Source organism: Microchirus variegatus, assembly GCF_963457635.1.
Source record: "Microchirus variegatus genome assembly, chromosome: 23".
Lineage (NCBI taxonomy): Eukaryota > Metazoa > Chordata > Actinopteri > Pleuronectiformes > Soleidae > Microchirus > Microchirus variegatus.
Genome location: NC_139824.1, coordinates 14,017,552 through 14,043,433, shown reverse-complemented (window position 1 = coordinate 14,043,433; position 25,882 = coordinate 14,017,552). Strand labels below are relative to the sequence as shown.

The window sequence follows — 25,882 nt, the reverse complement described above, 5'->3', positions numbered from 1 at the left end:
AGAGTTTAAATGTACAGTCATTAGTGCTGCTAACCGTAGAACCAAAGCAGACGTACTAATGTACTGTTAGCAAAAAGGTAACAGTCACATTATTTACAGCCTCCACACCTGGACCACAGATGACTGAAGAAAAGCTCCTGATTCGATGCACGTTACTCAAGAGGAGAGAGACATGATAACGAGCAGACTATGTCCATCATCTGGAGGAAAGTTTTGACAGGAAGTTAAAAACATCTCTCATTTACTTCCTTCCAATGTTCATTTAAAGATCTTTGTAAGTGCAGAGAACGATATTACATTCTGTGAGAGGCAAAAGGGAGCTTTGTTTCTCATTTCTTAGCCTTGCCTTTCCCCTTTCCTTTGCCCTTCCCTGAATCTTCTTTCTTCTCCTTCTTCGCCGTCGTCTCCTTGGTGACCTTTGCTTTCTTCTGCTGCGGGGACAAACAAGACACAGATGAGATAAACATGATACATCAGGGTTTCCCATAGATACCTTTGGAGGTGTAATATAACATAGTGTGTATAACATTCTTACTTTAATCATAGCGTCTGTTTTCAGGCCTTCTTCTTCTTCACCATCAGGCTCCTGAGATTCGTCCATGCCCTCTCCTCCCAGCTCCGACTCTCCTTCGCCTCCACCGCGGCGTCCCTTCTTCACGACTTGCAGGGAGTATGGCGTCAGGTGAACTTCCTTGTTGTAGGTGCGTGTGAAAGCTGCCTTCACCTGGGAGTAGAATGGCATGGAATGTTCCTTCAAGCACCGTTTTCAATTCAATCACTAAAAATGTCAACTACAGCTCTTCCTGACCTTGGAGTCCAGTTTGGAGTAGGGATCAGGTTTTCCACCCCAGACACTGCTCTCCATGATGCTGTCCACGTCCTCTCGGATGAGCTGGTAGTCGTCCAGCAGCTGCACGGCTTCTGCAGCGCCCTCTGCTCCGCGCTTCTGGAGCGGGCTCAGCAGCGCCTGACGCAGGTAGTGCAGATAGTCCAGGTTCACTGCCTGTCTGCTGCATAACGTCCTGCAGGGGCCAAGAAAATATATATTTTTATAGTGTGAAAACGTGTCAACTATTAAACAAACACAAAAAAAAAAGGCTGGACTCACTTTAAGCTCATATGTGAAGCCAGCTCCTGGATGATTCGGGAATGTTTGTTGGTGGAGGAGTTTTTGCCGAGCCAGCTGGGAAATGTCGGGAACTGACTCATGTAGCCTCGCATGAGCTCACCTGGTAACACACTGGCATATACGGCCTAAAAGACACACAGATGTACACGATATCATACTCTACAACATGAGTGTTGTTTTTAAATGCATTTATGACATTTAGTGTAGTAGACCTGTGTGTGTGTGTGTTACCTGTGTGGGCAACAGCGACCAGGTCTGTGCAGAGCGGATACGTCTGTCCACCAGGTCGCCGTCAGAGATGGAGTCCGCCGTCTTGCTGAGCAACATCAGGTGGGACTTCAGATCTCCACTGTGCATGTAGAGACAGACAAGAAAATGATCCGCTGGATCCAAATTCAGGTGGAAGCATCAAGCATCCATAAAAAAAAAAGTCTTCTAGTTTGCTGGCTGAGGCCAACCAGGAAGTAAGAATTATAGCTGTCAACGGCATTTAACAGCTTTAACGCATGACGCGTTTCCATGATGGAAAAAGACGCGTGACGTCATGTTTACGTGACTCCCGATTGTTAAAATGAGTCTCTAAAGTAGTGCTAAACTTTAAAAACAGAGGCACACATACGCAGTACACAGGTACGCTGGTTATTTGTAGCACTGCTCTTTTCGTTTAATAAACAGACCACTCCAGTTCCACTGAAGACACGCTAAAAGGAGCTAATGCAGCTAACGGAGCTAACTGGTAAACAGTGCCTGGACTCCAGTGTCGCGGCACGTAAACATGCCGTCATTCGCGTCTTTTTCCGGTCAGTCGTCATGGAAACGTGTCGTGCGTTAAATCGCGTTAACCTTTTGCACACTAGTCAGAATATTATGAATGAATGAAGTCTACGGGAAAATGAGCCTATTTCTCACTTGATTTCCACAGGAGTGAATGTTCTCAATCGCTAGTTTCAGGTCTTATTCAACAGAACATGACCATTTTCAGGCAAATCAATATCCAACACGAGAGATCAGATTCTTCGGCTGCCTCTCTCTTACCCAGCAGCTGCCGGCCGAACATGAGGGTAGTTCTCCTGGACGAAGAGCGGCGCCAACGAGTAGTCGTGGAAGAAGAGGTCGGACTTGTCGATGAAGCTCATGTGCGCGGTCTCCTCCCCCAACGCGAACACCTTCCTGCAAACGTCAAACGGCCCCAGCTTCATGTCCTTGCGGGCGCTGGCTGCGTCGGACTTGCACTGGTCGTACGTCATCACCTTGTCTTTGGCCGACCACATGCTCAGGTTGTGGATCACCTGCAGGAAAACAGACACCGTTGTAAACGACGGCGTAACCTTAAAGGTACGACTTGGACCGTCATTGATCTTATTTACCTGTCGGACATCCTGATTGGAAGCGAGGATCATTTCGTTAAGAGCTGGCGGTGGGATTTTGATTCCTTCTTTGAAAGCAATGGACATCATGGCTGCCTAAAACAATTGAAAGGGGAAAAGGAGCGATTTTAAAACTACGTAATTAGTTAATCTAATCAAACTAGTTAATCTGAGTCCACTTAAGTGTGTGCGCATGCCTTGATCTGCTCCACTCGTGGCCTCTGGAAACGCAGATCGTAGCAGTAGTTGGCCAGTGATCTGATCTTCGGGTGGTTCCGATCGTTGCACATGCAGATGATGGGAATTTTTGACGTTCTGATCAGGCCGATCATTTCCTGCAGAAGGTCAGAAAACATGGTGGAGGGGAAACAATGAGCAGTGAACTCTTTGGATTAATATGCTGAATGTATTAATGCAAAGTGGTGCAACTAGCACAAAGCCTTTATGTACCTGGATTCCTCCACGGTCCTCGTTGCCAGCCATGCCATCAACCTCATCCATGATCAGGATGTGTTTATTGCTCACCGTCTGAGACATTCCTGCAGAAACCACACACATATACACAAACATGAGACACATTTCCCAAACCTTTTACTCTTTAATCAGCAGATTAGAACAATAAAACAGATTGTGAGAGAACTGATGGACTCACCTTTGTAGAAGCCCTCGATGCTGGTGTTGTTAAGCGACTCAGCGACAACTACCTTCAGACTGTTTTTACTGCGAGTGCAGCTAGCATTCATCTCCACGAAGCTGAAGCCCAGCTCCTACAGGTCAAAATGAGGCTGTCATCAGCATGTAATTTGCTTAGATTTAAATATTATATGACACAGCTTCAATTGGTGACACTGAAACAGCAACAAAGACCAGGCTGACCTCACAGACGAGGGCTGCAGTGGTGGTCTTCCCCACACCCGGAGGTCCAGAGAGCAGAGCAGCTTTGAATCCCGAGCCATCATCTTTCCCTCCAAACTTACCAAACCTCGCTAAAGTACAAAGTACAGCACAAAGCATATCAGCATGATTCAAATATTCACTAAAACGAGCTTAGCTCATATTTTTAGTTTGTATCCTCGACCCAAACAAAGCATTACCTGGTGCTTTGGAGGTGGAGCCGCTGTTTTTATACCAGTTCTTCAGCCACCGCAGCAGCTTATTGGCACAGCTCTGCTCCCCCTGCTGGCCAATCACCGTCTTCAGAGAGAGTGGACGATACTTGTCCACCCAGAGCAGACTGGGATTCTCTCCAGTTGTGGAAGGAGAGTCTGAAACTGAGGGTAAACGAGTGGAGGAGGACAGACCCAGCTCCCTCCGAGCCGTCTGACCTGAGCCTCTCCCAGGTGGAGTGACGCCAGCTCCACTCTTGCTCCTGTAACCTTGTGTCAGACCAGTCTTTGACGGGCTCGGAGTGTGAGGAGACCTGGAATTACCTTTGGAAGGAGAGATCTTCTGGGCTGTGGGGGTGACCTTTGACTTCCGAGTGGGGGTAAACCTCGTTGTTGAGGCTTTGCTCTAATTGATAGGAGGGAAAAAATGAAAAGAATCTTTACATGTAGGGCTGAATTAACAGATCAGATCTGACCTAACAGATGACAGATCTGCATCATGGACTCACCTCTGCCTCTGCAGCGATCTCATACTTGGATTTCTTCCCAGGTTTGGTTCTGATTAGCTCCAGCAGAGCATCCTCGTCCAGGATCTTGGTCCCCAAACTCTCAGCCTGAGCAGAGGAACAAAGCAGATGTTAGAGGGGGGAAAACTCAAACAGGAAGTATTTGGAGAATACATGTTACATGAAAAATGTGACAGGTCACCTTCTCCAGCTTTGAGACTCCACTGTCCCTGCCCTGCACCAGGTACGTCGTCTTCTTGCTGATATTGCCCGTCACTTTGCCTCCGTAGCGCTCGATGAGCGACTTGGCGTCATCCCTCTCCATGGACTCCAGGACCCCGGTCACCACGAACACACAGCCCTCCAAACAGTTCTCTGCTCCCTGTAAAACAGACAAACACAGAGATTAGGAGATTGGGAAAAGATGCTGAACTGAACTCTTCTTCCCCACAACTGTCGGGAGAGCTCGTCTTACCTGTGGGAGTTCTTTGGAGCCCAGAGCACGCGGTCCGTCTCTGTTGAGGAAGTTCCTGAATGCCGCAGCGTTTCCTTTCTTCTTCTCGTCGTCAGGGCTCGTGCTCGTGCTCTGATCAGACGGAAAGAAGGAACTTGTGTAGATTATTGTGCTGCACAAACAGAGGAACAGAATTTCCCAACACCTTAGGAGAGGCTCACCTCTGGTTTCTTGGGAGATGTTTTCAGTGAAGTGGGCGTTGTCGCCGTTTTGGGCGTAAACTTCATGCCTGAGCTGGATGAAGAAGCGAGCGGCTCCGTTCTGGGAGAGGTTTTCATTTTTGTGGGTGAAATAACGTGGGCTTTGACGTTTGGCCCCGTGTTCTTCTTCTCTTCATCCGTTTTCTTCATCATCGCCAGTTTGGAGCTCGCTTTGATCGGGGAAACTTTCTTCTTTGGAGACGGGCCGATGACATCCTCCGACGCGTTCCTGCTGCTGCTCTTGGACGTGCCGCTCGTGCTGACAGCAGCGGAGTCCGAGATGCTCTTTTTGGGATGTTTTTCATCTGAGCCTGTACGAGCCTGGTTGAGGACACACATTCATGATTTACAACCACCAGTATCAGAACTGTATTATACGAAGCAAACTATCACACTCTACTACTGGGTTCATTACTTTCTTGGCCTGCGGCTCCTTGTCCAGCATGGCGAGAGTTTTTGCAAATTCCATGTCCTCGTGGACCTGCTTCTCCAGCTGCGTGAAGTTAGAAAAAGAAAAAGAAAGCAAAGGCATGAGAATAGAAACATAACAAAACTGTAAAGCACTCTATATTTCTCTTACCTCCATGTCGTCCTCCATCTGCAGCTGTCTGGCGATTTCCTCGTCGCTGATCAGATCATGCGTGTCCTCAGTCGGCTGCATTTGAAAAGACAGTTTATTAAAACATGAGTGATGACAAAATAAAGTGTGGAAGACTTCTAGGTCACTACTCACGGCTTTTCTTTTCGTGCTGGCTACCAGCTTCTTGTCCGATCGCTGAATATTCCCGCTGCCAAAGTAGTCAAATACTGACGTGGGGGTGTGTTTGGGCTGAGGTGGCTGGACGAGCTTTGAGGCTGCGGACACTGGAGGAGATCTGAGTCCAGATTTCACCTGTGTGGACGTGAACTTCACAGGCGTCTTGACTTCCTCTTTGGGCCCCGACTTCGTTGGTTTGCACGCTGTGGTGTCCTTCTTGGTTTTGGAAACTTTCTTCAAGGATATGAAGTTGTCGCTGTCCGAGTCTATAATTCAATCACAAGATGTTTTTAAGATAATTTAACTTCACTTCACTTGGTCAGGAAATGTGAACATCCATGACAACATCCCAGTGTCTACAGTGAGTCGATGACAAACCCATCACCTGTTTCAGAGACGTACTGCACCGGATCTTCTTTGGGAGGTGGCGCAACCGCCTTTCTGGCCTTCTGCTTCTGTTTGGGAGATTTCTTGGGAGATTTCTTGGGAGACTTCCTCACTTGCTCCTCCGAGTCTGAGTCTGGAGAGAAAACCAAAGCACGTGGAGGTGAAGATCATTATCCCATTCTACCATCATGTTGCTCCATTCTTTTTACATTTTAAATATTAGCGTTGAAATCAAATCGACCAATCGCTAGGTTGTATTACAATAGCACCTCTGTGTCATCCTTACCTGACTCTATGACGGCACGCTTCTTCCGTTTTTTCTCCTCCACTTTGGAGCCTTTGACCTGAAAAGTAAACCAAAATGAACCCACGTTAATACAATGATGATCATTTCAATGACAAAGGCAATAATACATTAAATTATTGTCATTGACAGTGTTTAGAACATACTTAAACATCAGCGCTATCCGATTACACAACATAGTAGACAATAAGCAACAGCATATTGCAAGAATATGTGTAAAAACATGAAAGCTGGTGGGACCCCAAGTCTTTCACACAGCGTTGTAAATATCTTGTTTATTTTACATGCTTTTATTGTGATGTGTAAGCATTCTTAAGGTTTATCAGTAATTTGAAGATGTCATAATTCTGCAGATCCCATACTTGTGAAAAGCACCCAGGGGGTATTGTAAGGATCAAAGCTTAACGGTTCATTTTTATCATAGTCCAGAAAATGTCAGATCCTCAGTGTCACAGTTATTAATTTCCTTGCCTTTGAGTTGTCTTTCCTTTTCGGTTTCACCCCCTCATCCGGAGACACAGACGTGTCCCTCTTCTTCTTCTTGTTGTCCTCTGCTTTCAGGTTTCCATTCTGGGCTCTCTGCACCGCAGGTTTGACTGAAACCGGTGCAAAGAACCGCCTGATGTCCTGAGCGCACAAAGACAACAATGTATGATGTGAGTTCATCATGAAATCAAGACAACAATATATAAGGTTTTTCCACTACAATAATGATGATGATGATGATTTATTTTGGTTTATGCATAAAAAAGAACAATACAATTGAGTGAATATCAGTCAGAGCATAGACCTAAAGGAACCTGAAGGAAGAGACTGTCAACAGCTGTCATTGCCGAGAACACACATGCACAGTCCAAAGTCCTTCCATTTTGAAGATCCATAATAATTCTTAAATGCCTTTGTTCCTTTGATATATCTATTAATATCTGTCATTTCTACTATGCTGTGCTCATAGCGCCCTCAGCTGGACAACTTGGTCACTACTTCAAAATTCATGATATTGTCCCGGAGGGGAAATTTGTCTGGACAACACAAGTGCATGTATTGCACAGTCCGTGCAATGCATTTTACTTTGTAAAGCACTTTTGTTCAACCCTGGTTGTTTTTGAATGTGCTCTGGAAATAATGTTGACTTGACTTCTTCACGGCTGCCCCCGGTACCCTTTTTAGACCAATAGTGACATGTAAATAAAATTAAATGAGTTTTAATAATTTGGTACCTGCCAAAAGAGAGAACGCCAAGACATCTCTTTACTAAAACCTTTGTCATTTCACTCTGCTTCACTTCAGCAGCATCAGACTTTGCACAGCTCATGTCCACATGTTGTTACGTGACCTCCATGTGTTTTTAAGCTCCTACTGCATATTTTAAAAGTGATATTTGCTTTAAAATGCAATATTTTTTTAGGCGAGAGAAAAAAAATCCTTCATTTATGCTGTGTTCCATGTACATTTTGTGGAATCTCACAAGTGTTATCTTTATTTTGATACCAAGATAATCCACATAGAGCTTGTAACTGCAGAGATTTACTCTATTTAGTTTGGACATGTCTTTTTCGAGCAGGGACTCCAAAAAGAGTGTCAGGGAAGAAGAGGCTAACTAATAAATTCAGGAAATCAGTAATAATAGTAATCAGATTAAACAGTTTGTTGATTTAGGTTCTGTGGGTATAATACATGTACATCTTTATGCTTGTTATTGTTATCAATATTAATACAATTATTATATATTTTAACAGCCTTGTCACTGACAGCAGACCTGGTGAATATGCAAATAACATAAGAAAACATCCTGCACCTTAACTAACCCCAAAAAATAAACAGTATTTCTGCCGGAATCACACAATCCATGAGATATTTCAGTAAATATCAACAATAACTAGCTCATTTTTAAACGTGTGTCGCAAAGAAAAAACTCCGCTGTTTTAATTTAATTATAAAAATGTGGTCCTAGCTTCACTTTGAACAAGTTTCTCCTCTTTTTCTTTAGCTGCAGCGAGCGTCGTCTTCGCTCCGTCTATAAACGTCACACATGTCGACAACACGAGTCTGTAACGTACCATGGTGAAGAGGAGGCTTTTCCCGCAGCTTTAGTTGCAGCTTATTTCTCCAGGAAAGTCACTAAAAACCCGTTTCAACAACAGCCGCTTGGCGCGAAGCAGGAATCGTGAGGGTCGCTCTCAGATGACGAACGTCCGCGGCGCGAGCTCGAGCCCTGCCGCTGCTGACGTCACTGTGCGTCAGTTGCGTCTCTTCTGTTATGTGTATTTTGTTTGTTTGTTTGAAAGAAAAGTTGTTATATCCTGCCGGGAAGTGAACGTACAGTTAAAATGATGTCATATATAATTATAGATATTTTAATTTTATTACATTAAAAAATATAACATATAAGTATATATATATATTATTTTTTATAAAATTGAAGCAAAATAACAAAATCATTTATTTTCATAATTGGATTTTAGTGCTTATGTTTAACATGGATATAGATGTGTCAAAATTGATTAAACTCCATCACTGCTAACCTGGTTAAAGAGGGATCTCTTATTGGATTTTAAAGTCATATTTTATATACATATTTAAAAAATATTTTTAATAGCTTTAATTTAATGCAAGCTGCCTACACCAGACCAGTGCCAAATTACATTACTACCCATAATTCCCACAAGTTCTTAATATTCAAAATAAGCAAAACTGAAATACTAATAAAAAAAGTATTTTCTACCACTTTATCCTCCACAGGAAGGTCATCTGACACAATTTGCCACTCAAATTTAATTATAGAAATTCATGTTTATAATATTTTTTTAGTTAGTGTCATTTCACTCTATCAATATTTAACATTTTGAGATAGACAAATTATTCCAACTCAGGGGTGTGATGCTAGCAACCACAGTAATAGTAGTATCGGTATCAAACCAAAAGAGCAACAGGCTAAAATATCAACAAGCTTCAAGGCTTAACATCCACATTAATCACATGATTAGCATCACGCCTCTTGCAAAAGTATACAATAAAGAACTTCACTGTCAAATAAAGGTGACAAACAAGCAGAGATTAATTGGAAAAGTTGGTAGTTTATTGGTCATGAGAACAGGGTGAACATTAATTTATTCAGTATCTGGCTCCACCACAGGTGACTGTTCGTTAATGTAGATGCCGTCCAGGAATTTCCTGATGTCTTTCTTTCTGACCGCAGTGGCCTGTTGGAACGAGGCCGCTGAAAGACAAACGGGTGCGATGAGTGAAACATTTTTACATGCGCAAACAGTTTGGTAGTTTAACATGGAAAAAAACATAAGAGCCCAAAAAAAAGAAAGAAATGGAACAAGATTTTTGATGCATGCCCAGTATGCATATACAAATGTTTACAGCCCACAAATACATTGCATTCGAAATTAAATCTACATCAGATTGTAAGAGCAAGTAAAACCAAAAAGTTGAACTTGCAGACACCTCTGCAGACAAGAGAAGAGAAAAATGCATTTTAACACAGAGTATAGAAAGTAGAGGGTGTCGTCTAACCTCTGACTGCAGATGACCAGTTTAATGCTCCGGTTCCAGTACGGTTCCCTTCTCAGACACGTAAATACCATCCAAAAACTTTCTGATATCCTTGTTTTTGACTGTGGTGGCCTGCTGGATCAGAGCAGCTGTAACACAGAAGTGGGGGGTGATGAGTCACAGAGGAGGGTGGAGGGCAGTGGAGTCAAGAGGAACAAGGTGACACTTAAAATTTGTTTGTAATCTAACCTTACAATAAAATCTGACTGAAAAAGTAAAAATAAACTGTGCTAAGGTTCACCAACGCCATTCCTTTTAAAATGTAGACAATGAAGGTGCAATATACTGACATTACTCGAGTTTGTATTTTTTATTCTGCAGTTCAGGGTGTCGTGGTGATTTTATTCATTCAGATTTTACGTTTTGGAAATTCTAAACGTCCTACAATGTTGGTTTACTGTATTTGGAAATCAATCACTGCAGAAACAGATATCCAAACTACTGAAGACCACTCTTCTCATTGACATTCAGCTCAGAGTTAATCGAGAAAAATGTGCTTACCGGAGTTCGACACCAGCTCGATGTTGTTGCCCTCGAGCACCAGCTCGTCCTTCTGGGCAGGCGATGTTGAACAGACCACACCTGAGAGCGCGATGGGAGAAATTATTCTTATTATTTGACATTAGAGGGAATCAAACTATTGTGATTGCCAGACTGAAACAAGTCTTGTAAACACACTGACAAAGTATGATATAAATTCTCAAAGTCAAAATAAAACACACCCAGATAACGCAATTGGGAGTCAAGCTAATGCTGCATGAATTCCTTCCAGTCAGACCAGAGTCCGATTCAAGCTGGCTATGACTATCTACACGTGTCCCTGTTCTGACTAGCCCTTAAAATGCCAACAAGCGACATGCTTAACCAGAAGCTGCCCAATATGAACAAGGTGAATGTGGGTGTCCCTCCCTAGTGGAGTAGAGGTGGACCCTTATTATACAACAGCTTTGACAGGCAAGGCAGTTCCTCAAAGAGCCACGTAGCAATAGCTGCACTCTTGTGCTAGAACCTCCAACCTTCAATAACTAGTGTGGTCAGAAGTGCACATACTAAAGGAGGTGAAGCTGATTAACAAATTTTGTTCACAAAAATACTTCTACATCAGGATCAAACTCACTCAAACCACCACATTACTGAACAGCAAGAGTAACTTCACATTTAATCAAAGAACTCCACTAGTAAATCAATTACAGTGTTGTATTTAACATGAAATATTTTCAGTGCAGATGCATAACTACTATATTTTACTGCTGTATGACCCACAGTGTTTCAAGATGTGATTAAAAAAAAACACTTAACAGCTCTGCCCGTTATGCGATCTCATCAAAACCACGTCACTAGACTAGACTCACCAGATCTCATTTGGACACGGCGAATGTACTTCTCTCCCAGGAAGTTTCTGATCTCAACCAGAGTGCCGCCCTCCTGGATGACGACGTTGATGGGGAAATGGGCGTACACGGATCGCATTTTATACCTGAAACCCTGCGGTGGAACAGAAGGGAAAGGACCGGTGAGGATGTGGATTTACAGCCACAAAGCACAACAATTTTATCAGGAATGAACAATAGTTCAGTTTGACTGTTGTCAGTAATTGGAATCTCACCAAAGTGACTCCCTTGATCATGTTCTGGACGTGGCTGCAGATGGTGCGGACTGTAGCCAGCTCCTTCCTGTTTCCCCACCATTTATCCACACGAAGCTGAGGATGACAGATGACGATTGGCATGACTTAAGTGGACAGGTTCTAATATAACTAATGAGGTAGCTCTTTAACAGCAAACAGTTTCAATTCAGTTAATCACCAGTAATCAATTTGTGTCTTAGCGCATCACATCTTGGATTTAATATTTTGAGGATGTAGGTTTTAATACACAGATGCACACTCCTCTACAGTAACTACCAAAATTCACTGAGTGAGGATTTGCGTTATGCTACCCATCTTTTTGCTTGGGCTTACCTTGTTCTGTTTCTTGCCCAGCAGGCAGAGCTCCAGGTTGATGTGGTTGAACTCTCTGGTCAGTTTGCCTCGGGGCCCCTTGACCATCACTGTCCGCCCCTTCAACCTCACCTCGACTGCAGGAAAACAAAACACAAAGGGTCAGCGTACGGTCCATATTCATGGCTTTGTTCAGACTGCACATAAACGGGATTTTGCCTTCCTCGAACCGCCAAACTAATGTATCTACATGGTTGCCACAACAATCATGAGTGTATGGACATCAGTCGTGTGGCTTTCAAATACATGTTGTAAAAACAGGGGCATCATTTCTCTTTCTGAAAAATCAGCCCAAGAAGTCATCAAAACAGAGAACTACTTGACTGTTTCCAAGGCCAGTTTTGACTGCTGTTGTTCGATTGAGACTAAAAGGTTGAACTTTAAAATCAATATGAGCAGCCAAACGATTCTGATGGAGTCCATAGCAAGCTGATCCAGATGTGATTCACATAAATAAGAGACACGTATGTTTATAACTGTCTTAACTGAATCAGCATGGGTATGCACAGAACATATATGGCAGTCTGAACAAGGCCCATGATTTACAGATTTTAAATTATAAAAAAGGTCACGGAAGCATCCTTGCAGTCTGCAGAGAATAACTTTAATGTTTGAATGACTTACCATTGTCGGGGATGTCGACAGTCTGACTGCTGAGAATGGTCTTCATTCTGTGGAAACACACAAACTCAGTGTCAACCACAGCATCCGGAATCACTGTCACATTAGTGTGAATTGTTTTTCAAAGCTGGTACAGAACGTTGCAGACCACACACACAGCCAAATAAAAGCATGTTGACTGTCAAACTCCATACAGTCACACTGAGCTACAAACTAGCACTAGCGATAATGCTAACGTGGCGCTACTTCCATCGGGCTACGCGTTTCACGCGCGTTTTACTTAACAGTTACACTTCTACGACTTAATTAATGAACGTTAGCAACAACCAGAATCATACGAAAACCACATGTTCCAAATAACGTTTCACTCGCTGCGGCCCTCGGAAGAGTCAGGCCTGAACTTAACACAGCCGTAAAAAACTAACAATATATCTCCTCACAAACCTGTAGCCGAGCCTAAATACAACCTGTGCGGTAACACACAACACTCTTCTGTGCGTGATTATTTAAAATCTACACCGAAATGTGTTTAATAGACTTAGATGGAGTTAGATGGAAGCGAGGGGACATTTTTTCGGCTATTCTCACCTCGCCGGTAGCAGAGGAAAGGAAGAAGGAAGTACGTCACGACGCTGTTGTAGAGCACGTACGTGCCGTCATCAGGCATGACGAGACGATCGACGATCGCCGATCCCATTCGCTTTCATTGGTCTTCTTCTGCTCCTTGTTAATGGCGATGGTAACTGCCGGAGCACGAGCACCACCAGCTGGTGAATTATAAAATTACAGTCTAAATAAATGTATCTATTTTTTATGATTATGTGGGGGAAAAAGTTTAATTTAACCTGTCAAAGTAAAAACAGTTTTAAAGTTTCGAATAAAGGCCCTATGTGTAAGATTGTAATAACAGTTAACATCCTTAGCGGAGAATTATTACTGCCACCATCCGGTTTACCTCCATGTATTTACAGCTTTCGTCACGTGAACGCAGCCCCAGACCAGAGCAACAGATAAGACTAGCTCTGTTGCTAAATGACAGTGTCGCCTGTCCAACAAAGTCATGGCGTTGCTCCAACAAAGTTGCTGCATCGCGGGCCGATTCTCCACACGTCACCTGCGGCTGAGCCCCAGGTGCTTCCCACACGTAAGTGCGACCGCGATCGCTCGACCTTGTGGGGGCGATGTGTTCACCGGTAAACGACGGCGCCGGAGCCTGTGTTGTTACGGGCCTGAGAGTACAAGTCACAGTCGTGTGTTTCGTAACTCTGCTGGGGTCACTGTAAATGCTGTTTAAACCGTAAAAAACTCTGTGTTGTGGTCGCAATTTTAGTTCTTACTAGTCAGGATGACGCCGTAATTCATTGTTTACTAGTCAGAATGACGTCACTACTACCGTTCATGTGTATGGGTATATCTGTAAATTGCAGATCTACATTGTCCTGAATTAAAGGTGCATTATGTAATAAATCTAAAGCAACTGGCCATAAAATCCTTCTAATATGTCACAGAGACTCAGGAATAATGTTCATATAACAAACTGAAATCACCAACAACAACAGTACAGACAATATATTTGCATTAAAAAAATCTTTTGCAGACTGCAAATCATGTTTATGTTTTGAAATCACGTTTATGGCAGTAGGTGTCGCCACCTACCGCCGTCTAACAATCATTGCAGTCAGTCTTAGTTGCCGAGTAACCACGGGTTGCCAGTTACGATTGAGCTACAATGACGTAGAAAACAAAACCTAAAAGACCTCGGTATTTTTGATTTTGTCTGTAGTAACCGTTTCTGGCCACATTCTTACATATGGCGCCTTTAAGTTTCAGATAGTAGAACAGTAGATATCTCGAACTTGAATGATGACTGGTCATTATGATCTGAAACTGGAATTAAATATATCTATAGCTGGATTGTAGATTGTTGTACATGAACTAAACTAAACACCAGTCCTGCCTCTGTAGGTTTACACCAGCAGTCAATCGACTGTGGCCAAATCGTCCACAGTCCACACTGACACTGAGAAGAAGGAGCTGCTGAGCGACGACGGACCCGATCTGCAAGACTTTATCTCAGGAGACCTTTCTGATAAAAGCAAATGGACAGAATACAGAGGCAACCTGAAGAGACAGAAGGGAGAGAGGTGAGAGAGAGATAGTGTTTGTATCTGTGAGCGGGCATGACTCAAAACAGTTGAGATCAGATGTTTGATTAAAGTGTCTGGGAATGTAAGTTATGGCCCCAAGGAAAAGAATGACTTTAGTCATGATCCGTATAACAACTATTTTAGCCTTGCAAGATAAGGGAGCTCATTGACAGTGTGGGAAAACTGAGCAGCCTTGGTGGAGATTTGCAGGTCCATGACTTGCTTTTACACAAGAGTTTTAATTAATTGTCTCTTTTTTTGTTTGTTTTCCACAAAAGTTACTCTTACCACAGTGCATGTGTTGCTCGGTTCCATATGATGTAGTAGCAGAAGCTTTTTCCCTATCATCTTACACCTACTTATGTGGAGGCGAGATGACTCTTGCACTTTTGCTGACCAGGCTCTGCTCTTGTGTCGCGTCAGGCTCCGACTTCCTCCGTGGCTGAAGACGGAAATTCCCATCGGAAAGAACTTCAACAGGCTGAAGAACACACTGAGAGACCTCAACCTGCACACAGTATGTGCCACGTGATTTACATGGATTTTACCTCCGACGCGGCTAATTCCCTTTCAAATATTATCAACAATTGCAATATTTATCTTGGCATTACAACAATTCAAAAGCATGAGGCTTGTATTTTACAATTTATCCACATTACATTAGTAATCTGATACCCAATAAGGCATGACAAAGTCTTGAATGCATGTATATACCATTCGTTATAATAATGTCCGTCATTTCTTTACTGCAGTGACTGTCATTTGCATCATCTCTTATATTTACAAAATTCAACATACTGTGTCTGTTTCCTCAGGTGTGTGAGGAGGCCAGGTGTCCAAACATTGGGGAATGCTGGGGAGGAGGGGAGCACGCCACGGCTACAGCCACCATCATGGTCAGTCTCTTTGATATCATCCCTGTATATCTGTCTGGAAGGCCCTTTTTTCCCTAATCCCCATATATTACTTCTGCTAATGTCTCGGTGTATAGCTGATGGGAGACACGTGCACTCGCGGATGCAGGTTCTGTTCGATTAAGACGGCCCGTCGACCTCCACCTCTGGACCCAGACGAGCCTTACCACACAGCCAAGGCCATCGCCGCGTGGGGCCTGGACTACGTGGTTCTCACCTCAGTCGACAGAGACGGTAAAACCGCCTCCTTCTCCGATGTGTCTGACCTATAAATCCACTTAAAGGTGCCAAATGTAAGAATGTGGCCATAAAAGGTTACTACATTCAAATTCAAAATACTGAGGTCTTTTAGGTTTTGTTTTTGACCTAACTCGCAACCCGTGGTTATTCGGCAGCTGAGACTCTACTGACTGCAATGATTGGTAGACGGCGGTAGGTGGCGCCACATGCCAAAACATGATTTCAAAACATAAACATGATTTGCAGTCTGCAAAATATTTTTTTAATGCAAATATTTTGGCTGTACTGTTGTTGTTGGTGAGTTCAGTTTGTTATATGAACATTATTCCTGAGTCTCTGTGACATATTAGGAGGATTTTATGGCCAGTTGATTTAGATTTATTATATAACGCACCTTTAAGGATGTTTACAAATTACTTTTTTTGTGCAGACATCGCCGACGGTGGAGCGGAGCACTTTGCGAAGACGGTCACAAACCTGAAGGAACGGTAAAAAAAAATAATCTCCCTCCCACATGTGATATTTTGATCTCAATATTTGGGGAAATTATCGATTAAGCACCTTTTTCTTTTTCTTGCCCTCATTCAGAAACCGCGAGATCCTGGTGGAATGTCTGACCCCCGATTTCCGCGGCGACCTGGCAGCAGTGGAGAAAATCGCCCTGTCGGGGTTGGACGTGTACGCTCATAACGTGGAGACCGTGCGTGAGCTGCAGAGGTACTTAAGAGTTTCTGTATTTAGGCTGCAATGAGCTTTTAAATCTACAGTATTACAAAGTGGAAACGGCCTTTTAGCATCAAAGTCTTCATAATGAAGCTCAAACATCAAACAAGAAAATAAATACAAAGTTATCATATTGGTCATAGCTCTGCCAGGAAAGGGGGTGGATGGTGGTGGCACAGCAGGGAAACAGTAGTTCACATTTCTACCAGCAGGTGGTGCATAAGAGCTGTTTCCCTGTTTGTGTTTGTTGCTTTAATGAAAACAACACATTTTCCCTGTTCAGATCTGGAGGAGCTTGAGTGAATCAAAGCTGTGAATGTGCTACTGTAACAGGAAATAAGTATTACTGACAGAAAACTGTGGCGATCAGAGTTAATATTGTTAAGATAAAGAAGAAAGAAGTCGATGTCGGCTCATTAGGTTGGTATTCAATCTTTTCCCGAGCACGGAGTGACTTCACGCGGTGTAGGAATGCGGCCGCATGCTTCTTCAAAGCACCTCAGAATGTGGTGTTCTGGGATCAGAACACATTCAGGACACATTAGGGAGAGGTCAGACCACTTCTCAGAGTGATCTGGACATGGTTGGATCTCTCAAGGTTTGAACTTTTCTGAACATTTATGTCACTGTTACCAGGTACGTGCGCGACCCCAGAGCAAACATTGACCAGTCTCTGAGTGTCCTGAAACACGCCAAGAAGGTCACGCCCACAGTGCTCACCAAGACATCCATCATGCTGGGACTGGGGGAGACTGATCGACAGATACTCGACACTTTAACCGGTGTGTGGCTAACACAACGCTCACTAAATGATAATCTGTAAATAATCTGACATTTACTGATTGATGGATCTGTGGTTGCAGAGCTGCGAGAGGCGAACGTGGACTGTCTGACGCTGGGTCAGTACATGCAGCCCACCAAACGCCACCTGAAGGTAAACACTTCATACTCTGTGTGGGATTTGTGATCGACCATGTGAGCAGGAAAAAGCACTAAAAGGATGATGATGATGATGATGTGTGTGCAGGTGGAAGAGTACGTCACTCCAGAAAGGTTTGCCCACTGGGAGAAAGTTGGCAATGATCTGGGCTTTGTTTACACGGCCAGTGGACCACTGGTGCGGTCCTCTTACAAAGCAGGTGAGAAACTCCATAATAGCACACACATGCTAGCGCTATCCACTAGCGTTAAAAATGTCCTTATTTTTGAAGGATAAGCCCTTTTTTTTCAATGAATATGACATTAAATGAATCAGAAATACACTCTATATATTGTTAATGTGGTAAACCACTATTCTAGTACCAATTTCCAGTGTTCTAATGCTACATTGTGTTTGCTAATGGCATCAGAAGGCTATTGGATGATTAGAAAACCCTTGTGCAATGATGTTAGCATAGCATCTGACCGTCTTGACTATATTTTCTATTCATTCTGCAACTCTTTTGATGAATAAACACCAAAAAACATTGTATAGGTGACCCCAAACCTTTAAACGGTAGTGTACATTTGACATTGTTAGCTCAATGAGTATTACAGCGGCCTAAATGGTCAACCAATGTAAAAAATATTGTATAAATATGTATATTTGCAGACAAGTGAGTGTTTTACTTTGGGTTTATGCTCTCTAGAGCATTTGAAAATGAGGGAGGGGAAAGTAATTGTGGATAATCCAGAGATATTCAAGCTGTTATGAAAGGTTTTAGCCACTTCCTGTTGAGAGAGGAAGTGGCTAAAACCTGCTGCACCACAACCAGGAAAACTGATGAAATGTATGAAATGAATCAAGATGATGGGAGAAGGGATTTAGGAGCTACAAACTGAGGTGGGATACGACTAATTTGCCCTTTATAATCTATATAAAGGTTCGGCAATTTCAATACGCTAATATTTATTATTTTAAAAGGAGTATTTTTATTTTTTTTACAGGCGAGTTCTTCCTGAAGAAACTTCTGAAGGAAAGAAAAGCAGAAGTCACTGAGTCGGAATGATATAAGCAGCTAATCCACAGCTTTTGCAGTACAGCGATTTACTGATGTGACCCCGCGACACAGGAAGCCTTTTTTCTTAACAACTTGTGCACTCATTGTTCTTCGATAAACACCTGGGACAATCCAGAGTAGAGTTTAAAGAACAGATCAAAGAGAACAAAGAGCAGTAAAGAAGCCTGTAGACGTGTAAAGGGTCCACATCAATCTGACGGGGGGGGAATACGAGTGGTTTAACAGCTTTAATTATCCACGTCTGCATGTAAATCACGTCCACCGTCAGCTCCCTCACCTCAGGGGGTTCAGGACCACTGACCTTTGACATCGACCTCTGTTTACGAGGACTTCAGTATCTTCAGGAATGATGATTTAATTAAGCAAATGTTGTTTTTTCTCCTTTCTAAAGCAGATGTACAAAGACAAAGTCTGTCTGCCAAGGATTACCTTTAAAATGTGTATTTTTAAAGTTGTTTTTTTGTCTAAAGATGAACAAAAACATCAGTTTGTGCTCATTTCAATTTCACAACTGGACGACAGACATGTAAATGTATTGTTTATTTAATTAATTAAAGAGTTAAAACTTCCCCGCTTAGGAATATACACACACTGGCACAAATTAAGAACACACCTCACATTTTATTGCATTGGCCCCCCCAACAGTCGCTGATACATACTGATAAAATGATTTATACAAATGTGTTTTTAAAAAAATAGTATAAAAATTCCATAATACAGTAAATGCCATAAGAAGATCGTCTTAATAGTGTTTCTTTGAAAGTGATGAAATGTTTGATTTATAAACGCTGTTCACATGAGATGAATGTTTGTGTTTGGAATGATTTTATCCAAGGTTTGCAGTTAGTCACATTGTTTAGCTTTTTGATTAGCATGTGTGTAAACTGACGTGTGTGTGTGTGTGTGTTTAAACTTTGGTTTTCTTGACGGGAGGTTCGATGGCACCCGTCGCGCTGTAGGGGATCCTCGCTGGCGACACCTTCTTTCCGATGGTCTCGATCTGCACAGAGGAAAATACGTTTGTTTCAGCTGACTTGGGCAAATTGGACACTCTAAAGGCCCTTTTTCCACCTAAAGTGCCAGCTCGCCTCGTCTTGACTCTGATAAAGCAGTAGAAGATGAATGGATGGATGGTGTGTTTTATGTCTGTTCACCTGGAATCCAATGCTCTGGAGCTGAGGATGGAGATGGTCCAGCACTCTGCGACCATCAAATAGAAAAGCTGGCTTCAGCATCTTCTTAAAGATCTTCTCATAATCCAGTTCCTGTATAGTGGAATTAAAAGGGGTTGGTTTGAAAGTCAAAGACACAAGATTTTCTTAAAGTAGGTGGGGCAGTTTTAGCAGTCTTAGTCCGACCAAGACTCTATTTTAGTCGGACTAACACATTACGTGACATTAAGAAAAGCAAATTATTGTCATAGTCTGACTCAGACTTGATTTTGGTCGGCTTAACGTGTTTGCATGACCTTTAGACAACCAAAATTATCATCTTAGTCCGACTAAGACTTGATTTTAGTCGGATTAACGCATTTACATGATTTTAGTCGGATTAGCGTGTTTATGTGACATTAAGAAAAACAAATGATCATCTTAGTCTGACTAAGACTCTAATTTTAGTTGGATTAACGTGTTTACGTGACATTTAAAAAAACTTATCGTCTTAGTCTGACTAAGATTTGATTTTGGTCGGTTTAACACGACATTAAGAAAACCCAATTGTCGTCTTTGTCCGACTAACACTGGATTTTAGTCGGATTAACGCGTTTACGCGACATTAAAAAAACTAATTATCGTCATAGTCTGACTAAGACTCGTTTTTAGTCGGATTAATGTGTTTATCCTGACCTTAAACATGTCCCATTCAGTGCAGATGACCAGTGCATGTGCGCTCTGGCAGGCGTCATATGGGTCTGTGGTTACAGTCACCAGCTCCTTCACTGGAAAGGTCAATTCAAAAGTTAGAAGCGAAGTCAGATTTCAAATTTCAGATTTTAACACACACACACACACACACCGACCTCTTTCCGGGTTTTCCTCTGAGATGTTGGGCTGTGAGAGGTCATAAATGATTTGTTCTTTCTGGACTTTTGGGTCGTAGATGAACAGCTTGGCTCCTTCGTCCAGCAGATATTTAGAGATGTAGATACTGGACGACTCTCTGGAAATAAACAATAATGCATGTGTGCACACAAGGTGTTACATGACAACTTTTCAAGCAAACAATGACAGGTTTTTAATTATGCTCTGCCAGGGTGTGAGAAAACAAACACCGGTGAAAAGGGACTCACCTGGTGTCACCCGTGTCCTTTTTGAAGGAAAAGCCGAGCAGCGCGATCTTTTTGCCAGTGACGGTGTTGAAGAGGCAGTCGATAATCCTGCAGGCAAACCGCCGCCTCTGGTACTCGTTCATGTCGATCACCTGAGGGAAAAACACAACACGGTGACCTCAAGAACACAGAGGATTCACAAGAGAAATGTAAAGGCTTGGTTATTCTAACCTGCTGCCAGTAAGTGGCCACCTCAGGCAGGTTCAGGGCCTCACACAGATACACCAGATTAAGAACATCCTTCTGGAAACAGCTTCCACCAAAACCTGGACACAGTGTTACAATGTTAGGTGAGCGACAACAGTTTATATCCTCACAGAAGACGCTTCTTTATAATTATATCTGTTCTCTTACCGACGCTGGCCTTGAGAAACTTGCTGCCTATTCTCTGGTCCATGCCGATGGCTTTGGCGACCTCCTCCACGTCAGCTCCAGTGGCCTCACACAGAGCACTGATGCTGTTGATGCTGCTGATTCGCTGTGCCAGGAATGCATTGGCTGCCTATAAAAAAGAAATTAAAAGATATTGTTCAAAAAATGTTTTATTTAAATTAATGTTAATTTCCAAATATGTATCTTATGATAATTTCTGACAGTGAACTGAATGCCTAATCTTTATCTATAGTTTTGGACTGTTGTTAGGATTACACAATCTTAATTCATTATCTTGGTATTTGAGAAATTCCAGTGAGCATTTTTCAAAAAAAATATTTTATCAGCAAAGAGATTCTTTGAATATAAAAATATTTAAGTCAGATCAAGACGTTTACATGACATTAAGAAAAGCAAATTATCGTCTTAGTCAGACTAACACCCGATTTTAGTCGGATTAACATGACATTAAAAGAACTAATTATCGCCATAGTCTGACTAATACTCGATTTTAGTCGGATTAACGTGTTTGCATGACATTAAGAAAACAAACTATCGTCTTAGTCTGACTAAGACTTGATTTTGGTCGACTTAACGTGTTTGCATGACATTAAGACAACCAAATGATCGTTTTAGTCCAACTAAGGCTCCATTTTAATTGGATTAACATGTTTACGTGACATTAAGAAACAAACTACCGTCTTAGTCTGACTAAGACTTGGTTTCGGTCGGCTTAACATGTTTGCATGACATAAAGACAAACACATTATCGTCTCAGTCTGACTAAGACTCGATTTTAGTCTGATTAACGTGTTTACGTGACATTAAGAAAACCAAATTATCGTCTTAGTCCGACTAACACTCGATTTTAGTCGGATTAACGCGTTTACATGACATTAAGAAAAACAAATTATCGTCTTAGTCCGACTAAGACTCGATTTTGGTCGGATTAACGTGCTTGCATTACGTTAAGACAACCAAATTATCGTCTTAGTCGACTAAAATTGGACTTTTAACATGCATGTAAGCACACGGACAAATTGAGAGCTCCAACACTCACCAGTTTGGAAAGCTCAGACGACCATGTGTTGGTTTTGATGACTCTTTCTTTGGGAACCCAGTGTTCATAGACGGCACACAGCTCTTTGATTGCTTTTTGACCTTCGGGTGTTTCATCACCGCCTATCAAGACGCGGTCAGGCTCCTTCAGATCCCGCACGGCAGTTCCTTCCGCGAGGAACTCTGGATTGGACAACACCTAAAGCAGCAAAACGCGGCTTCAGAAAACATTCAGCGACATACAGTACGTGAGGCGTCGCGTTGTACCGACCTGTAGGTTAAGGCTGGGTTTGGTGTTGGCATCAAAGATACGGCGAATACTTTCAGCAGCTCGCACCGGGACTGTGCTCTTCTCTGTGACGATCTTGTAGCCGTCGGACACTTCCACGATTCGCCGAGCACACGCCTCGATGAACTTGAGGTCAGCTGCGCGACCCTTTCCCATCCCATAGGTCTTGGTGGGAGTATTAACCTGTGGTGTTAGAAATGACGTGATGATTTCTATCTGTAGCTATTTAAACCACAGAAATGTGTTTGTATATATCGTCACGGGGGGGGAACAGATGAACTCACAGAGATAAAGACGAGGTCCGCTTCCTTAATGGCTGAGTCAATGTCCGTAGAGAAAAACAAATTTGTCCCTCTGCATGATTCAACCACCTCTTTCAAACCAGGCTGACGTTGGGGGAAGTGGGAAAAATGAGACAAAGAGGGTGTGTTAGTGAATGGGTTAAACAAACACATATGGTTCTGCTTATGTAACACTTAAGTTCATAGTGACTTTTCATCAACTGCCCTTTTCTCTAGTTACTCACGATGACGCAATACTGCATAGTCATGGTTGACACAGAGGAGTTACAAAGAAGTCTGGGACTCATTTATGTGTCTTTTAGGGCCCATGACGATTGAGTAACCGTGTACGAAGAACAGGCTTTTTTCTGGCATACTTTGTTTTACACACAATGTATAGATCTCACATGTAAGGAGAAACGACACGTTCCACTCCCTTGTTAAAGATTTACAGAGAGCGGTCACACAAACCTCGTAAACTCTGACACAGTTTTGTAGAGAAAGAGCATTTATGCAAAAACCTCATATATGGGCAGCGTGTCCGAGTTCCAGGCTTTGATGCGGGATTCGTTGACGTCCACGACGGTCACCGTGATCTCGGGGCACATCTGGGCGATCACGCTGCATGTTGGGCCTCCTACATATCCAGCACCAATGCAGCAAATCTTTTTTATCTGAAACATCTGGCCAAGTAAAGTAAAGACAGGGAATGCAAACATTAGAAACACACAATGCAGAAGTGTTTAAATTAGGAAAAGTTGTGCAATGTTGTGCAAAGGAGAAAGTAATCCCTACAATAGATTTCAATAGCTGATTTTGGGTTAATCCATTTATCAAACATACACAATTTGGTTTTATTTTTGCTTGTAACAGTTTGAAAATTAATAAAAAATATTTTTTGTGATCATTAAAGGTGCCATATGTAAGAATGTGGCCAAAAACGGTAACTACAAATTCAAAATACCGAGGTCTTTTAGGTTTCGTTTTCTGACGTAACTGGCAACCCGTGGTCACTCGGTAGCTGAGACTCTACTGACTGCAATGATTGGTAGATGGCGGTAGGTGGCGCCACATGTCAAAACATAAACATGATTTGCAGTCTGCAAAATGTTTTTTTTTTTTTATTCCTGAGTCTCTGTGACATATTAGGAGGATTTTATGGCCAGTTGCTTTAGATTTATTACATAATGCACCTTTAAATTAAAAGTTTGATGGGAGAAATTAATCCCTACAATTGATTTCAATAGCTGATTTTGGGTTAATCCATTTATCAAATATACACAATTTGTTTTGTTTTTTTGCTTGTTACAGTTTGATAATTAATAAAAAATATTTGTTGTGATCATTAACTTTTCATTTATGACTATGTACGACTGCTGAAATCTGGCTAATTACCATATTAACAGATTGTATTATTCTTATCCATGTGCTGTACTGTTTGTGATTAGTGATAATGCATCTAATCTTCAGCTCTGTCCAAAGGTCAAGTAGGTCTGCATATAAAGTTCTTTCTTGTGAAATTATTGATTAATCTGCCAGTTGTTTTTAAAGTTGCATGGTCCAGAAAATGTCAGAAAGTGGTAAAAAAAAAAAAAGAATTATATTTTTTCTCCCCTCAACTCCACAATAACAACTGTTTAGTCCACAAACTAAAATTCATTCATGAATTAAATTTAATCATGAATAAATGAATTGTTGCTGCACTATTTTGAAGTTTTTATTAAGCTGCAATAAGAGGAACGTCTATAAAAATCACAGTTTAACTATAGCAGTTGTAACAGGTTTATATAAATAAAGCTCTAAACACAGCTCCAGCGGAAAAAGGTGAGTGTTCCTCGGGTGTTGGTGGAGGATAAAAGAGTATTTCTTTCCCAGCAGCTCGGCCACGTCTGAAGGATGAAGACACGTCTCTGTGTCCCGTTCGCTTTTCAGCATCTTAACATTAGCGGAAGAACACAGCTAATAACACCGCCGCTACACGCGAGCATTACTCAGCGACTAAACGGTACTTTGTTTTTAACACAGATATATTTTTTTTTTATCTCTGGTCGAGTTGAAATAACTCCACACGGTACAGAGATGAATGGTCGCCTGTGTAGCCGTGTTTAGCCTCCGTTACATTACCTTTGCCAACTCGACAGTCGGTCCGTAGCCGTGAGAGAGTGAGTGAGTGAAGGGGGGGAAACGCAGGATGAAGTCGCTCCTTGTTCCTCGCCGAGTCGAACGCTGAGTCCGGAGCTGGGGCTGTTTTCACTCAGCTTACAAATCTGTGTAATCCAAGATGAGCCAACCGCTGACTACTCCCACAACTTCTCCACTCGGTACCACCTTCACCTCCGCTGAGAGGAGGAGGAGGAGGAGGTGGAGGAGGAGGAACATGAGAACAACCAGACAAACCCAGCAGCAGCAGCAGCGACTGCAGCTACGTTCACCGGCAGTACTTCCGCTGTGGTATTTTCAAAATAAAGTATTTCCTGGAAGTGCTTCAGTTTATATCCCATACTTTTCCACTGCGAGCCACAACTTCATTTGATATCTATATCTATATCTATATATTAAAACCTACACGATAAATACTTTATATATGTGTATATATTATATACATTTATATGTATATATATGTATATGTGTATGTATATATGTGTGTATATATTATATATATGTATATATATGTGTGTGTGTATACCTACATACATATATATATATATATACATACATACATACATACATATATATATACATACATATATACACCTATACATACATACATATATACACATATACATACATACATATATATACATATATACATATATATACACACATATGTATATATATATATATATATATATATCCTATATATTGCATTCTTCACTATGCACAGACTGTAAAAAAAAATGAAAATAAAAATCAGCAAAAGCATTTTAGCTGATTCACGTTTCGGCCCGTTTATTTCTTCTTTTTGGGAGAACAGTATTTGTCGCACAGTTGGAGAACTTCATGTCTTAGAAATGACTCAGCACAAATGTGTTGTTAACCGCTTCAAAGTTCATCAATGATTGTATCAGACGAGC

The 25,882-nt window shown here is 42.0% G+C and overlaps 4 protein-coding genes across 4 annotated transcripts; 1 reads left to right on the top strand and 3 right to left on the bottom strand.

Moving 5' to 3' along the window:
* Positions 1-161: 161 nt before the first annotated feature.
* On the bottom strand, positions 162-8,443 carry rfc1 (replication factor C (activator 1) 1). Its single transcript, XM_083909636.1, has 23 exons — positions 8,331-8,443; positions 6,742-6,897; positions 6,253-6,310; positions 5,965-6,099; positions 5,556-5,845; positions 5,403-5,477; positions 5,238-5,315; positions 4,784-5,143; positions 4,584-4,694; positions 4,311-4,490; positions 4,112-4,216; positions 3,591-4,008; positions 3,373-3,482; positions 3,149-3,263; positions 2,947-3,035; positions 2,694-2,831; positions 2,497-2,592; positions 2,165-2,418; positions 1,361-1,478; positions 1,109-1,254; positions 809-1,022; positions 536-724; positions 162-431 (listed from the first exon to the last, which is right to left on the bottom strand). Exons 1-23 carry the CDS (start codon positions 8,331-8,333, stop codon positions 330-332), a joined length of 3,540 nt encoding a protein of 1,179 aa, XP_083765762.1. The 5' UTR covers positions 8,334-8,443; the 3' UTR covers positions 162-329.
* An 884-nt stretch (positions 8,444-9,327) lies between these two features.
* rpl9 (ribosomal protein L9) lies at positions 9,328-13,111 on the bottom strand. The gene is made up of 8 exons (XM_083909281.1): positions 13,043-13,111; positions 12,458-12,504; positions 11,795-11,910; positions 11,441-11,536; positions 11,187-11,319; positions 10,336-10,416; positions 9,796-9,923; positions 9,328-9,490 (listed from the first exon to the last, which is right to left on the bottom strand). Exons 2-7 carry the CDS (start codon positions 12,501-12,503, stop codon positions 9,817-9,819), a joined length of 579 nt encoding a protein of 192 aa, XP_083765407.1. The 5' UTR covers position 12,504; positions 13,043-13,111; the 3' UTR covers positions 9,328-9,490; positions 9,796-9,816.
* Positions 13,112-13,462: 351 nt separating this feature from the next.
* lias (lipoic acid synthetase) lies at positions 13,463-19,353 on the top strand. The gene is made up of 11 exons (XM_083909054.1): positions 13,463-13,598; positions 14,420-14,598; positions 15,025-15,118; positions 15,417-15,497; positions 15,593-15,749; positions 16,186-16,243; positions 16,344-16,472; positions 17,115-17,260; positions 17,342-17,412; positions 17,506-17,617; positions 18,405-19,353. Exons 1-11 carry the CDS (start codon positions 13,515-13,517, stop codon positions 18,464-18,466), a joined length of 1,173 nt encoding a protein of 390 aa, XP_083765180.1. The 5' UTR covers positions 13,463-13,514; the 3' UTR covers positions 18,467-19,353.
* Positions 19,349-25,110, bottom strand: ugdh (UDP-glucose 6-dehydrogenase). The gene is made up of 12 exons (XM_083909053.1): positions 24,933-25,110; positions 23,330-23,491; positions 22,812-22,913; positions 22,510-22,710; positions 22,240-22,437; positions 21,162-21,309; positions 20,979-21,073; positions 20,769-20,899; positions 20,499-20,638; positions 20,326-20,417; positions 19,633-19,743; positions 19,349-19,478 (listed from the first exon to the last, which is right to left on the bottom strand). The coding sequence occupies exons 2-12, from the start codon at positions 23,489-23,491 to the stop codon at positions 19,386-19,388; spliced, it is 1,473 nt and encodes a 490-aa protein (XP_083765179.1). The 5' UTR covers positions 24,933-25,110; the 3' UTR covers positions 19,349-19,385.
* Between the last annotated feature and the right edge of the window lie 772 nt (positions 25,111-25,882).

Bases quoted from the DNA above. Each gene is read 5' to 3' on its own strand.
- rfc1 (XM_083909636.1), bottom strand. The intron at 4,695-4,783 runs GTGAGCCTCTCC...CCGTCTGATCAG, and splicing joins CATCTCCCAAGAAACCAGAG to AGCACGAGCACGAGCCCTGA. The intron at 3,036-3,148 runs GTGAGTCCATCA...TGGTTTCTGCAG, and splicing joins CATCGAGGGCTTCTACAAAG to GAATGTCTCAGACGGTGAGC.
- lias (XM_083909054.1), top strand. From the start codon at position 13,515: ATGGCGTTGCTCCAACAAAGTTGCTGCATCGCGGGCCGATTCTCCACA. The intron at 13,599-14,419 runs GTAAGTGCGACC...CTGCCTCTGTAG, and splicing joins GCCCCAGGTGCTTCCCACAC to GTTTACACCAGCAGTCAATC. The intron at 14,599-15,024 runs GTGAGAGAGAGA...GTGTCGCGTCAG, and splicing joins AAGAGACAGAAGGGAGAGAG to GCTCCGACTTCCTCCGTGGC.
- ugdh (XM_083909053.1), bottom strand. From the start codon at position 23,491: ATGTTTCAGATAAAAAAGATTTGCTGCATTGGTGCTGGATATGTAGGA. The intron at 22,914-23,329 runs GTTTTTGCATAA...CCCCAACGTCAG, and splicing joins ACACGCTGCCCATATATGAG to CCTGGTTTGAAAGAGGTGGT. The intron at 22,711-22,811 runs GTGAGTTCATCT...CTAACACCACAG, and splicing joins CGGACCTCGTCTTTATCTCT to GTTAATACTCCCACCAAGAC.
- rpl9 (XM_083909281.1), bottom strand. From the start codon at position 12,503: ATGAAGACCATTCTCAGCAGTCAGACTGTCGACATCCCCGACAATG. The intron at 10,417-11,186 runs GTGAGTCTAGTC...TCGCGCTCTCAG, and splicing joins CCGTGTCCAAATGAGATCTG to GTGTGGTCTGTTCAACATCG. The intron at 9,924-10,335 runs GTAAGCACATTT...TCTGTGTTACAG, and splicing joins CGAGCTGGTGTCGAACTCCG to CTGCTCTGATCCAGCAGGCC.